The 12,625-nt window shown below is 40.0% G+C and overlaps 1 protein-coding gene across 1 annotated transcript in view; it reads right to left on the bottom strand.

Annotated features, from left to right (window-relative positions):
- mtd (TLD domain-containing protein mustard) overlaps positions 1-12,625 on the bottom strand; it is a 250,808-nt gene that overhangs the window by 57,060 nt on the left and 181,123 nt on the right. The window contains exon 15 of the mRNA XM_080272382.1: positions 1,203-1,331. Within this exon, the coding sequence (XP_080128508.1) occupies positions 1,203-1,331 (129 nt within the window). The remainder of the gene's footprint in view (positions 1-1,202; positions 1,332-12,625) is intronic.

Genomic DNA, 12,625 nt, shown 5'->3' with positions numbered 1-12,625 from the left:
ACAACATTTGGGTCTACCTGCTTACTTATTCTGTGCTATTAGGATTCCAGTCCCTTATAAGTGAACTATCTCATGCATTACGTCTGACCCAGTGTCATCAACCTCTCGTATAAATGGAAACTGCTTGCTTTAGCTCAGAAAATGGGATCCAGTACTGCACTGTACTGTGTTATTTGAATGAACACGAGTGTTTAATTGGTGTGGGACATGGCAGAAGTGTCAAAATATTAAATGCATAAAGAATGAGTCATTATTGTATTCTTGTTTCTAATATGAGTAAGATATATAAAATTCATAATACTATGGTAAGTCAGAGAACTGTGATGAAATGTGTTGCTGCACAACAGGACATTAATGCGCTACTACATACACAGTGCATCAGATTCAAATGTATGAGACCTATAGTAAAATTGCACAGATTATGAGGCTTGATAATTTCCCAGTTTGTTGTTGGTATGGACTGGTTAAAAAAATTTGTGACATGGGAAAAAAAACAACACACAAAATATCATGGAGAAGCTTCAGATGTTGATAACAAAGCCAGTAGTTAATATGCCAGTCAGTTCAAGTTATTGGACAATTGTTAGGTGGCTTATTTTGGGAAGAAATTGGTTTGATCGGGAAGCAGCTTCCCTATTCCACTATCCTGTCCCAGAATGAGAGAGCAGTGCTAAGGTTTAAGATCTCAAAAGAAAGCGACAACTATTTGTAGTGCAAGAACCTTTACTAATCCCTCATTCTGATAGACCTGGTCACTAATAAAAGAAATAATATAGTCACTGGAAGCATAATAGTTCAGGTAAGGATGACTGCAGCTATGGTAATGATATGACGAACCAGTGCTGCAGCACCACTGGAGGCATTCTGTGCAGCTCAAAATCTAGCACTTGAAATGTTCTAAACATCAGACAACAATCCTGTTCATCCAGCCTACTCTGTCAGCCATCACTCAATAGAATCATAAAGATGACAACCAATGTTTCTTCAAGCTTTTCATTTTATTCTCTGTACCTGCTGCCTAACCATAATGTACTTTAATGATTACCATTAATCTCAATCTAGGAAAACCAAACCTTATTCACTACAAACCAGCAGGATCCATATGAATATAACTTAATCTAATTTTCATTTCAGACTAATAAAACCCAAGCATTTTTCTTTTTGATGACTGATCAGTCAACTAACTTATGATAAAGACTAACCTTGCGGACAGCATCAGTGATGATCTCTGTGGTGCCATTGATCTCAGGCAGGAAGGCTTCCAGGTCCAGAGAGGTAAGAGAAGAGGAGGAGTACAGGGCCCGCCTTAGTTCCTCACTCATGGGGACAATCTGGTGGAGCACCCAGTGGCATGTAAGTCTGAATGGCTCTCAAACACAAGATGATAAGATGGTGGAAATCATTACAGATGTGAGAGGATTGCCTTAGTGATGCACATTTTCTAACAACACCAAATATAGTACACAGTATTACAGAATGAGGGTACAATAGATCCTTGATTTAATACAGCACAGTATTTAATTATTTAATAGTGATAATTTTGTATGAGATCCAAAATAATACCATCACCCCCATCCTCACCTTCTTTTCCATCATTAAATATGGGATGGATAGGATCCAGAAGCAGAAAAACACTACAGTAAGAGAAGTATCTACAGACAGTCCAATGAAATGGATCATACATCTTTTCGTTCACTATGGTATCAGTCACTTTCATACATGGGTACAATGACTCCCTTTCTTGATTCCCAATGTACAATACAACTTCACTTAACCAAGCTTATTTCATATAAACAGATCATAGCAATCTCTCCTTTATATTACAGTATCTGTCTATCATCTTGGGACACATAGTACATAGTACTACACCTGAGCAACATTTGCAACTTTACAACCCATCAACTATTTTCAAAAGCTTACAACTCTTTTATTTTGTTTTTGTTTTTTTCTTTCCCTTTACCATTCTCTTTAAACATCAGTTCCTCATCATATATTTCCTCTTTTTTCCCCCTGAAGTCTGTCTTGGTCCACCTCAGTTGCTTCATTTCTTTCTCCTAAATTATTCTACTTTCATAGTCCATTACGGTTTACCTAAACAGTATTATCAGGTAAAGTTCTTGAAACATTACTCGTACATCTCACACTCCTCAGCAAACACTAATATGCAGTCCATAAATATTCCAAAACTACTTGCTTCCAATGGAGAGATTCTTGCTTCTTTATCTTCAGCTCATATTCACCTACCACTACTATGTTTCCAGTTATCCACTTTCGTTTCACTTGGGCAAGGGTATGTACGTAGGTATTGTAGTGGCTGGCTTGCACACTCCTGACAGGCAAGCAGTTCTATTATAGACACTTGTCTTATGGGTCCTGAAAGACAACTAATCTGTAGGGCTGACGCTTGACATCCAGACCATTAAATATCACGAGGCAAACAAGATTTCAATGACAATGTGATTTGCATCTACTACAGTTTCTTGCTTGCAATGGAGTAGATGACAGAGCTTGGGATATATGCATTATTTTACACAGACTTCTCAGGCTACTCTGACCTTTATGCTATAAGAAAATGTACTGAGTGTGTTTTCCCAGGGTGATGAAAGTCTTTAATCAAGGGGATATAGTTATGTGAATGTCAATAATGGGACATTACAGGCACAATTTTTGCTTCAGTTGTGAGCATCAGCTGAGGAAGCAGTAACTGAATGAATACAACCACACTTGTTACTACACTTAACACAGCTTTACATGGCTGGAAGCGGATATGGAGAAAATGACTTCTCTCCTGCTCTCATGGCAATGCAAAGGGGTGGGGGGGTGGGAAGATTGCTCGGGAAAAAAAGACTGCTGTATGTGGCAACTAACCTCCTGCCCCTGCATTAACTCCACTGAATGACTGTAACAATTCATTTCATAAGCCACACTTATCTGAATGTAAAACTGTTTTTTCTCACATGACTGAACCCCCCCTCCCTTTAACTGCTTACTGTTTTGTCTCACGTGACTGAACCCCCCCTCCTTTTGACTGCTTGGTGTTTTAAGCCTTTTGACTGCTTAGTGTTTTAAGCTGACAAGGTCACTTGTTAGTGATGTCTTATACAAGTTATGATAACACTGTATGAGTAATTGAGTGTTATAAAATAGGTAAAAACAGCCATCAAATAAGCAAAGAAACAGGTGTTGTTGAATGTTCTGTACATGTATGCCAATTAGTGACCAAGTTCAAGGCTTCAGAGAGGATCAGAGGTACCTTTCCACATACACAATGGGGTGGATTCCAAAAATCCCAAAGCACAGTCTAGCAGTTACCAGGCATCAGCTGGATGAAAAACCTACTCTTACTGCCAGACTGCTGAAAGAACAAAATCTCATTCTACTCCAAAATGTGTATGAACTATTCAGAGCACCATACAAGAGACTGAAATACTGGAAGGTGAAAATCAGGAAAAACCATCTAATTACCCTGTCTAGGGAGGGAGGAAATGTTGTATTTGTAAAGAAACATGCTTCATGGACTGAAAATGACTGGAGAGGTGTTCTCTGAACTGAAAAATCCCCACATTGTGTGATAGTGGTACCATGGGGCACAAGGTGTGAAATGGCACATAGTCAGATCCTTGCAACCTAAAGTTGACAGTAAAAACTGTTAAGCACCCTGCCGCCTCCCTTATGGTGTGGAGTGCTTTCTCTTATGGAAGGATAGCTGACATTATTCTCCCCAGAGGCCAAAATGTCACCAAAGATGGTCATGGTCATCTTTGCCCCTTAGGTGACCTGTTGGCTGACTGGCACCAAAGTGCCGCAGTAGGACAGGGCCCCCCATCATACCAGAAAATATAATCAAAAACTGGCTTTGCACATGTGAGGTGGAGTGGATTCCTGATTGGCCAGGGAGCAGTCCTGATATTTCATTCACTGAGAACCTCTGGGCCATCGTCAAAGGCAAATTAAGGAACAAAGACACATCTACAGTGGCCAAACTGGAGGCTGCTCATCATGCAGGGAACTATATATATTTTTCCTAGTACTTGTACCCTCAAGGAACTCACTGACAGTGTCCTAGATAATCCTTCGGAAGTGCAAAGATGCAAAGGTTATCTCATCAAGTAAAGGGAAAAATGGTGAGTGTTCAGATAAAAGTGAACGGTATTACGGACTGTAGTTTGGTGGCTATGACGTCATTTAATTATGCTGCATGTTTGTTTTTGTGAAGTCACATCGAGTGGTGCTGTCAATATACTGTCAGTCCAATAGAGGGGACAGTAATACATGCTCCAAATCTGATACCATAATCTGACACGTATTACAGACAAAAAGTTTTGTATTTTGTATCATTTATAAAGTGTCCAACATGCTTGCATACGTCAGCCTTGGTCACCTAATGGAATCTCTCCACATTGCTCTATCTCTGGCAGCCTCCCTATTCAGTCCCTTATCCTTGAGACTACATTCTATGACGACATCAGAGGCCTTTCTTGGTCTGCCTCTTGCAACCCTACCCCCAACATTCACACTTCTCACCTTGTGCACCCAATTGTCACCCTCCATCCTCTCAAACTGCCCAAACCATCTCAAACTACCCCTCCTCATCACAACAACAATACAATGAGTCCTAACCTTCCTCTCAACTCTTCAATCACACTCCTAGCTCCCCAAGGCATCAAATTCAAGGGTGCACTAGACATCCATTTAATGTCATTTCTGTATGTTTAAGCCTACGAATAACCTCTTCCTTTACTGCCCAGGTCTCACTACCATACAGCAATACACACCTAACAAATGCCCACTTACAAAGATCACTTAGCACGGAGGAAGAGTCCTCTCAACGTCAGGAAAGGAAACAGCTCCCTCAACTTCTTCCACCCACTCCTTACCCTAGCCCCACTTCCAGCACATTCCATGTCCCCCAAATTACAAAACTCCTCCACACACTCAAGAGACTCACTAACAAGATCAATCCTTTCATGCCTAACAATCTATACATGCTCTCCCTGGCACACCACATACACAAAATCAGGATTATTTCACAGTCTACCTCCAACATCACTACATATCTTATGCATGGCACTCACTCAATGTAGTACTGCTTTGGGTGCCTGCCCATTCCTCTCTTCCTTCCTTCCTCTTCTGTCTTTCTTTCCTTCGCTTTTTCCTCTTCCTTCTACCTACGGGTGAGTTTACACTCCCTCTTCAGTCTTTCTTTTCTTCACTCCTTTCTCTTTCTTCTGCCTATGGGTGACTCTACACTGAATGACAAGCCAAATGGTTTCCTGTACACCAGGAGACCATTTACTACACTGGGTGGTAATCATATAACCAAATTATGGCGCTTTGTGGTTTGGTGGGTAATTAAGGTGCTCCAATCAGATTGAACAGGTGCAGGTTTATATCCAAGGGGTGTTTGAGGTTTATTGCTCACATAATTCCACTCAGGGACGAGTGAGGCTGGTCACTCTCGTCTTAAATGTCAGGACCAACTTGCCTAGCCCCAAGCTTCTACACCCCTCATGGGGCGGCATAGGACTGGATGATGGATGGATCTTATGCAAACACTTATCACAAACACTGCACTAGATGAAGTTACTTCTCACACTCTTGTGACAAACTGCACAAGGACACACTCCCTCTGCATTGACAGTAGTGCCCCCAGCCCTACTTGTTTAATCAGTATGTATTCTCAAGCCCTTGTGTCCTACTCTGTCTCCCCATTTCCTAAATCTTTCCTCTGCCTCCCTTTCATTCTCTGCAATCAACACCAAGTCATCAGCATACAACATATCTCATGAGAGATCATTTCTGAAGTCAGACAAGAGAGCTGCTACTGAGCACCATGACAAACAGCAAGGGGCTCAAGACTGACCCCTGATGAATGCCAACATTCACAGAAGACTTATTACTCAAATTTCCTTTCATTCTCAACTGAGTGAGAATAGCCATAACCACTTGAACCAACCACTCTTCAATCACTCATTGCCACCTCCCTAGAGGCTTTGTTTTTGCTGATTTGGAGAAGGTCTTTGACAAGGCAGAGATCCCTTGTCTTTCCTATATCCTTTTCCTGAAGCTGTCTGACAATGAATTTGGAATCAGTGGACCCTTTGCCTGGCATAAACCCAAACTGTATCTCATCAACATTCACTCTTTTCCTCACTATACCTTCTAGGACTCTCTCCATAACCTTCATTATTTGGTCCAAAAGTTTTATGCCTATATGATATCCTGTTTCCAGGGAATCCATTTCCCCTTGTACACGTTTACAATCAAACTATTCAGCGAGTCACCTGGGACAACACACTCTTATATAATAGAATTTATCAACCTAGTAAGTAAACCCAATCCTATACCTCCTGAGGCCTTCAACATTTCAGCAGTCAACCTAGACACAGCTGGTGCCTTCCTCAACTACATCCTGCCTAATAATCTGCTCACAGCAGAAGCATCAGCCAAAGGCCAAGGCCAAACACTGAATCTGCTGACTTCAAACCTTCCTTGTTCCAGTCAAACTTTTCATTCAAAAACCGGTAATAAAGCAATCTTCAGGTGTCTTTAATATCCTCACTGTTCACCACTACCTTTCTTTCACCATTCTTCACAAACTGCTCACCTATGATGTCCCTGTTTTCCCTCATTTGACTTGCCACCTTAAATATCAAATGCTTCCTTTCAGCACACTTAGGTTATCCAGCAAAAGTTTCCGAGACTCAGATTTTGTCCTGTATACCTCCTTTCTAGCCTTGTGTTTGGCAGCCTAGTATTCCTCTCTGTTACCACCCCTTTCCATTACTGGAAAAGTCATTTCTCCTTAACTGTAGCTTCTACACACTCATCCCGCCACCATGTTACCGTACTGTACGTATTGAAGCCCCATGTCCACCCACACACATCAATAACTCAGAAGAGATTGTACTTGGGGGATCTATAGCGTATTTACATTCCATATTTAAGTGGTTTACCACCTAGTTGGTAACTCATGAATGCCCCACTTAAATACTGTACAGTCAACATAACATTAATCATTACTTACTGGTTCAATGAAATTAGATATGATTCAGCAAACTTTCTTGGACACTCTACTGTGATATTAAATCAAGGATTTATTGCAACCATCAATGAGGTTATTTACCATTACCACAAACTTTCTAGGTCTCTCTCTCTCTCTCTCTCTCTAGTGTGATATTAAAGCAAGGATCTAATGTAATCATCAACACGGGATTACTGTCAAACATTCACGTACAGATCACTAATATTATAGTCAGAGTGCATAAACCCCTTCAATATGATATACTTTTTAAGTCTTGTTTCTCCTAGACAATATAATTCAACCTATGGATGACCTTTCAGAGTGAATGGGTCGATAATGGTTGTACCTAACCCCTAAAAAAAAATAGTAATCTCACTACAAAATAAAACACATCCTCTGGCTGATGGGATTATTGTTAGGTCTAGTTGAGGAGTTATATTAATCCTCTCTTCTCTTAACCATGTTATGAAACACGCAATGTAAAAAACATATTCATACATATACAGAAAATGATGAAAATACAGCATAAACCATTCATTGATAGTAATTTTTCCCCTTTTAAGCATCAGACTCAATCAAGCTATACTGGGTTATTAATTTTTGGTGGAAGATAGGCACCTCACTGCTGTTAAAATGATTTTATATCAACAAGCATTTTTTTTTTTTTCTTTTTTTAAGCACAGTACTGTTTACGATAAGTGTTCCCCACCAAAGCTATATATACAACATTGTGGCAACTCCTTCTAAGTTTCACAAGTTCCCTGAAGCTAAAGCACATTAAAATTACAAAAACCACCAATGGAAATGCATAAGAGTTTGTCTATTCCACATGCTGTACTGTGTTCTTCCAGGACAAAAAAATGTTATAAAACTAAAGCCAAATCCTTGTAAAAAATTATATATTCACAGAATAATAATGCAAGTTTCTATTGCTTCATCCTCATTTTTAATGAAATTTCATCAAATATACTGGTAATTAACATCTGAAGTTATGGGCTGGTGCACCTTAAACAATACTCGAAGTAGCTACAGTACCACTCCCTGACCAAACATTAGTGGATCCCCTTCCCTCTCTTCTCTTTTTCTTGACTTACCTGGTACCTGGACTTAACAAGGTCACCTTGGCTGGGACACAACTGTCTTGCTGTCAAGCTTTTTTAAGTCGTGTAAGGTAGTTAGCCTACCAGTAGTTGACCAAAATTACAACTTTAACATACAAGATTAGAATACTTTTAGCATCTACTTACAGGTGAATGACAGAAAAATAATGTACCAAAGAAAGTATGAATTCACACATACAATGTACTTTGGTCAAACTGCAAGAGGGGAACAGGTTCCTGACTTCTCTGTATTAAACTTTTCTGATTAAGATTAATGAAACTTCTGTATGACAACTGAGACTTACCAACAAACTTGAATTAATTCAAACTTAAAAACAGACATCAATTATAAGTAAAGTAACTCTAACTTATCTAAAGATAATTCTGTACTAAAGTATATATTGGACTGTATATCTATGAACTAGACAAAAGAAAAAATTTGGAGTGCAAACTGGAGCTGACACTGACGCATGCTACAATACAACACAACATTCATGCAATATTTCTAAGGCTGCTAACCTTATCACACCTCAATACCCTATTGAATACTGTGCATAACTTGCCTTTATGTTCTTGGGCATAATATTATCCAACTATGATGATTCTTTTACAGAACAATGTATGATATGGTTGGGCCTACTGGAAACTCTACTGTTGCAGTAATTCACACACACAGTAGCTACATATGCAGTATGGTCCTATTCATGTCCGAGGTTTTGTCATTAAAATATGTACATGCAATACTCAGATAGGAAACCAGATACAGTAAAACCCCTCTAACTCAGACTACTGGAGGGGGAGAGGGGGGAGCTGTCCGAACTATAACAAATAAAATTTTGACTAGCCTCAGTATGTACAACTTAAACTTCACAACATTATTATGTCTTCTAAATCATAACAGCCACCCAACACTGGCCTTAAAACCCTCATATTTCATCTTTCTAGCTTTTCAAGTATTTCCAGTTTTTCTTAGACAAAACACTTTTGTTTATGTCTGGGTTAAGGCCTAAGGCTGAATCTTTTGGGATGACATCTTTCCTGTATGTCTTTATCTTGAATATATTAAAAAGAAAAAAAAAAAAGGTAGAAAATATTTCACTTTAGACATGTAACTGCAACTGATGGGGTAAAATCAAGAGAAAAATGCTTCATCAGGAGTGTGGTTGTCTGAGTCACGCAGTCTACTGGTTATTTCATATAACTTATGCTCACCGGAGTTACATCAAATCTGTCTGCCCATATTTTTCTGTCTGAGTAAAGTAATGCAGGGTCTAAGTTTGATGGACTCTACTGTACTGCAATGGTGATCCATAAAGCTCACATAATGCAAAATTTATTTTGAGCAAAATAAGAGCTCCTGTCATGTAAATCCTAGAAATCTACAACTGCAGATACTGAGTACCTTCAAATTCAATTACTCAATATAAATTTTGTTGATATTCTTGCTTCCTAACTGAAACCCCCTCCACAGAATGAAGCAGTGGCTGATTTTCCAGGCTAGAGTAGTCCTTCCACAGCTTTCTCTTGCCCTTGGCCACAGTTCTTCCTCCCCTTTCTCTTTCCCACTTAAGTTTATGACTCCTAAGAACCCTTCTCCCCCCTAAATGGACATATCCAAACATAATAATGTACAGTACCGTATTTCTCTCAAGCACTCACAGTTCATATAAGTATCATCTAATCACTTCCTCATCCATTTCAGCACATAATATTGCCTACCGCTTGCTCCTCTTTCCTCCCCACCTCCATTTCCTCCTTAGGGAGCACTCTTAGAAGCATCTCAGTGGTTCTTACAACACCTCCCAGGGATTGGAAATGGCAACAGAACAAATCATCCAACCCAACAGGGATGAGGAATACGTGCATTTGTTCTTGTTCCAATTACAATATCTCCAAAGACATTAGGACATTCCTCCTAAAATTTTAGCAACTCAATTCCTCTTGGAAAAGTGCGGCTCATGCTGGAACACTGCACCCTGGATCTCCATACAGTTCACAACATTGGTACTGAAGAAACTAACTCACCTGTGGGTTTGGCTCTTAAATTATCCAGGCAACTGGTTAGCTAATCATTGTCTCATCTGATACCCAATACAGACACATGGTGGCACTAATGCTTAAGCTATAAAAGTCACAGAGCCTACTGGTAACTGTCCAAACTCCCAACTCAAGACAAGCAAACACCACCACCCTGCCTGCTGGATCAGAAGTCTACCAGCTTAAAAGTCATCAACTTAAGAGTGAAACATACAAACATTTATGATTCACTGTAATTAAGGAAAAGAAGTAATGTACCTGTTCCTCAGCTTCCAGAGTTTAGGATAATTCTTCTACAGTTGCAGCACGCAACTCTGAGGTTGTCATTACTGTGCCCTGGCAACCTATCCGTCAACAGTACATCCGATTTCGTGCATAATGTTGTATATGCATGTGATTCGTGAAGAATATGTTTCTGTATACTAATATTCATGTATAAAATATTTGTGTATAATAATATGATTCGTGTATAATACGAAATGAGACACATTGTTGACAAGCAGGCTGCCAAGGTACGATAATGACAATCTCAGAGTCGTGCACCGCGACTATAGTCATCATTTCTAATGCCTGTGTGATGATGTTAGTGCCTCAGACCCACTTCCTAGGATGCCTCCAAACTTAATCTTTACAAATAAGAAATGGCTTTTGCTCATGCAAGTTTTCATGTTACTGCAAACTCCTTCTACAATCACTGCCCCTAATCATCTCAAATACTCAGACTGACACTTTTAAACACTCATTGTCCACCAACCACACACGAGAATAATGTTTGGTAATAGCAGATGAAAGCCAACTTTTTCTGCCAGAACACTAATATCTATTACAGTTCCAGGTCATACATGCACAAACAACTTATAATCAATTTGTGTCATAACATTTTTTATCATTATTATTTATCTATCTACCTATTGCCAAACGCCTTAATCCTGTAAGGGGTGGCCACAAACAAACTGCCTCCAAGTCGCCTAGTCTCCTACCATTTCACTGCCCTGTTCCCAGCTCAACACCCCCCTCTCTCATGTACATCTCCACTCCATCCCTACATCTCACCCTTGGCCTCCCCCTCCCTCCCCCCCACTCCACCTAACTCACATACACTCTCCTCATCAGTCTCTCGCTCTCCATTCTCTCCACATGCTCAAACCATCTCAGTGTGTTTCTCCTAATGCTTCCTATCACATCCACATTCACACCACAATGCTCCTTCACTTCCTCATTTGTCAGTCTGTCTCTCCATGTGACTCCACATACTCCTCTCAAACTCATTTCCACTGCTCTCACTCTTGACTTATGTCCCTCCAACAAGGTCCAAGCTGCACTTCCATACATCAGAGTTGATATCGCAATACTGTCATGCAGTAACTTTCTCACATACAAGCTCACTTCCCTGTTTCTTATTATATACTGCTTTCAAGGAACCAGCAACTTTCTTCCTTGTTGCACCCCTTCAAGCACTTCATCCTCTAAACTTCCATCCTTACTCATCACACTACCCAAGTACTTAAATGCACCCATATTTTCAATTTCCTCTTCATCCAACCTCACTGTACAGTCACTGACTTCATTTCTCTCGAAGACCATAACTTACTCTTCCTTACATTAACCTTTAGATTCAATTTCTTACTCTCCCAAACTCATCCACCAATCCGTGCAGCTCCCCTTCATCATAACAACACAGTATCATCTGCAAACAACAGTGCAGGGAGTTTCCAAACACTGCCTTCTCTCATTAGGGCCGCTCCAACATCCATTGCCTTACCTTGTATCTCGTTTATAACCCCATCCATATACAGACTGAACAACCATGGAGACATGACATCCCAATTTCAATCCAACCTTCAAATAGAAAAATTCACTCAGTTCACTATCCACATGCACAGCAGCCTTAGCACCCTCATACATACTCTTCACAGCATTCAGCATCTTCCCATTTACTCTATATATTCTTAATACTTTCTACAATCCTTGTCTATCCACCTTGTCATATGCCTTCTCCAAATCCATGAAGGCCACATACAACTTCTTTCCCTTCTCTAGAAACTTTTCAACTAAAGATCTGAGAATGAATATCTGATCTACACAACTCTTCCCTTTCTAAAATCTCTCCGTTCTTCTCCAACCAATCCCTCTGTTATGTCCCTAACCCTGTCAGTAAGTATCCTACCAACTTTTCCTATTACACTAAGAAGACAAATGCCCCATGATTACCACACACTTCCTTTTCCTCTTTTCTTTTGTACAGGGGAATAATTATGCCTGACTTCCAATCCTCTGGGACTCTCACCTTCCTCCCAGGCCCATCTGCACATCTTCCACATCCATTCTACTGCTATCTCTCCCCATATGCTTCAATATTTCACCACACACTCCATCAATTCCTGGGGCTTTCCCTATTTTGACTTTCTTTATTGCTTCCACAACTTCCATCGTACTGATTTCTTCCTCTCTTTTCACATCCCTC

Source organism: Coenobita brevimanus, chromosome 6 (assembly GCF_032717465.1).
Source record: "Coenobita brevimanus isolate Jiangsu-jjx chromosome 6, ASM3271746v2, whole genome shotgun sequence".
Lineage (NCBI taxonomy): Eukaryota > Metazoa > Arthropoda > Malacostraca > Decapoda > Coenobitidae > Coenobita > Coenobita brevimanus.
The sequence above is the reverse complement of the archived record's forward strand: the minus strand, read 5'-3'. Positions and strand labels throughout refer to the sequence as shown.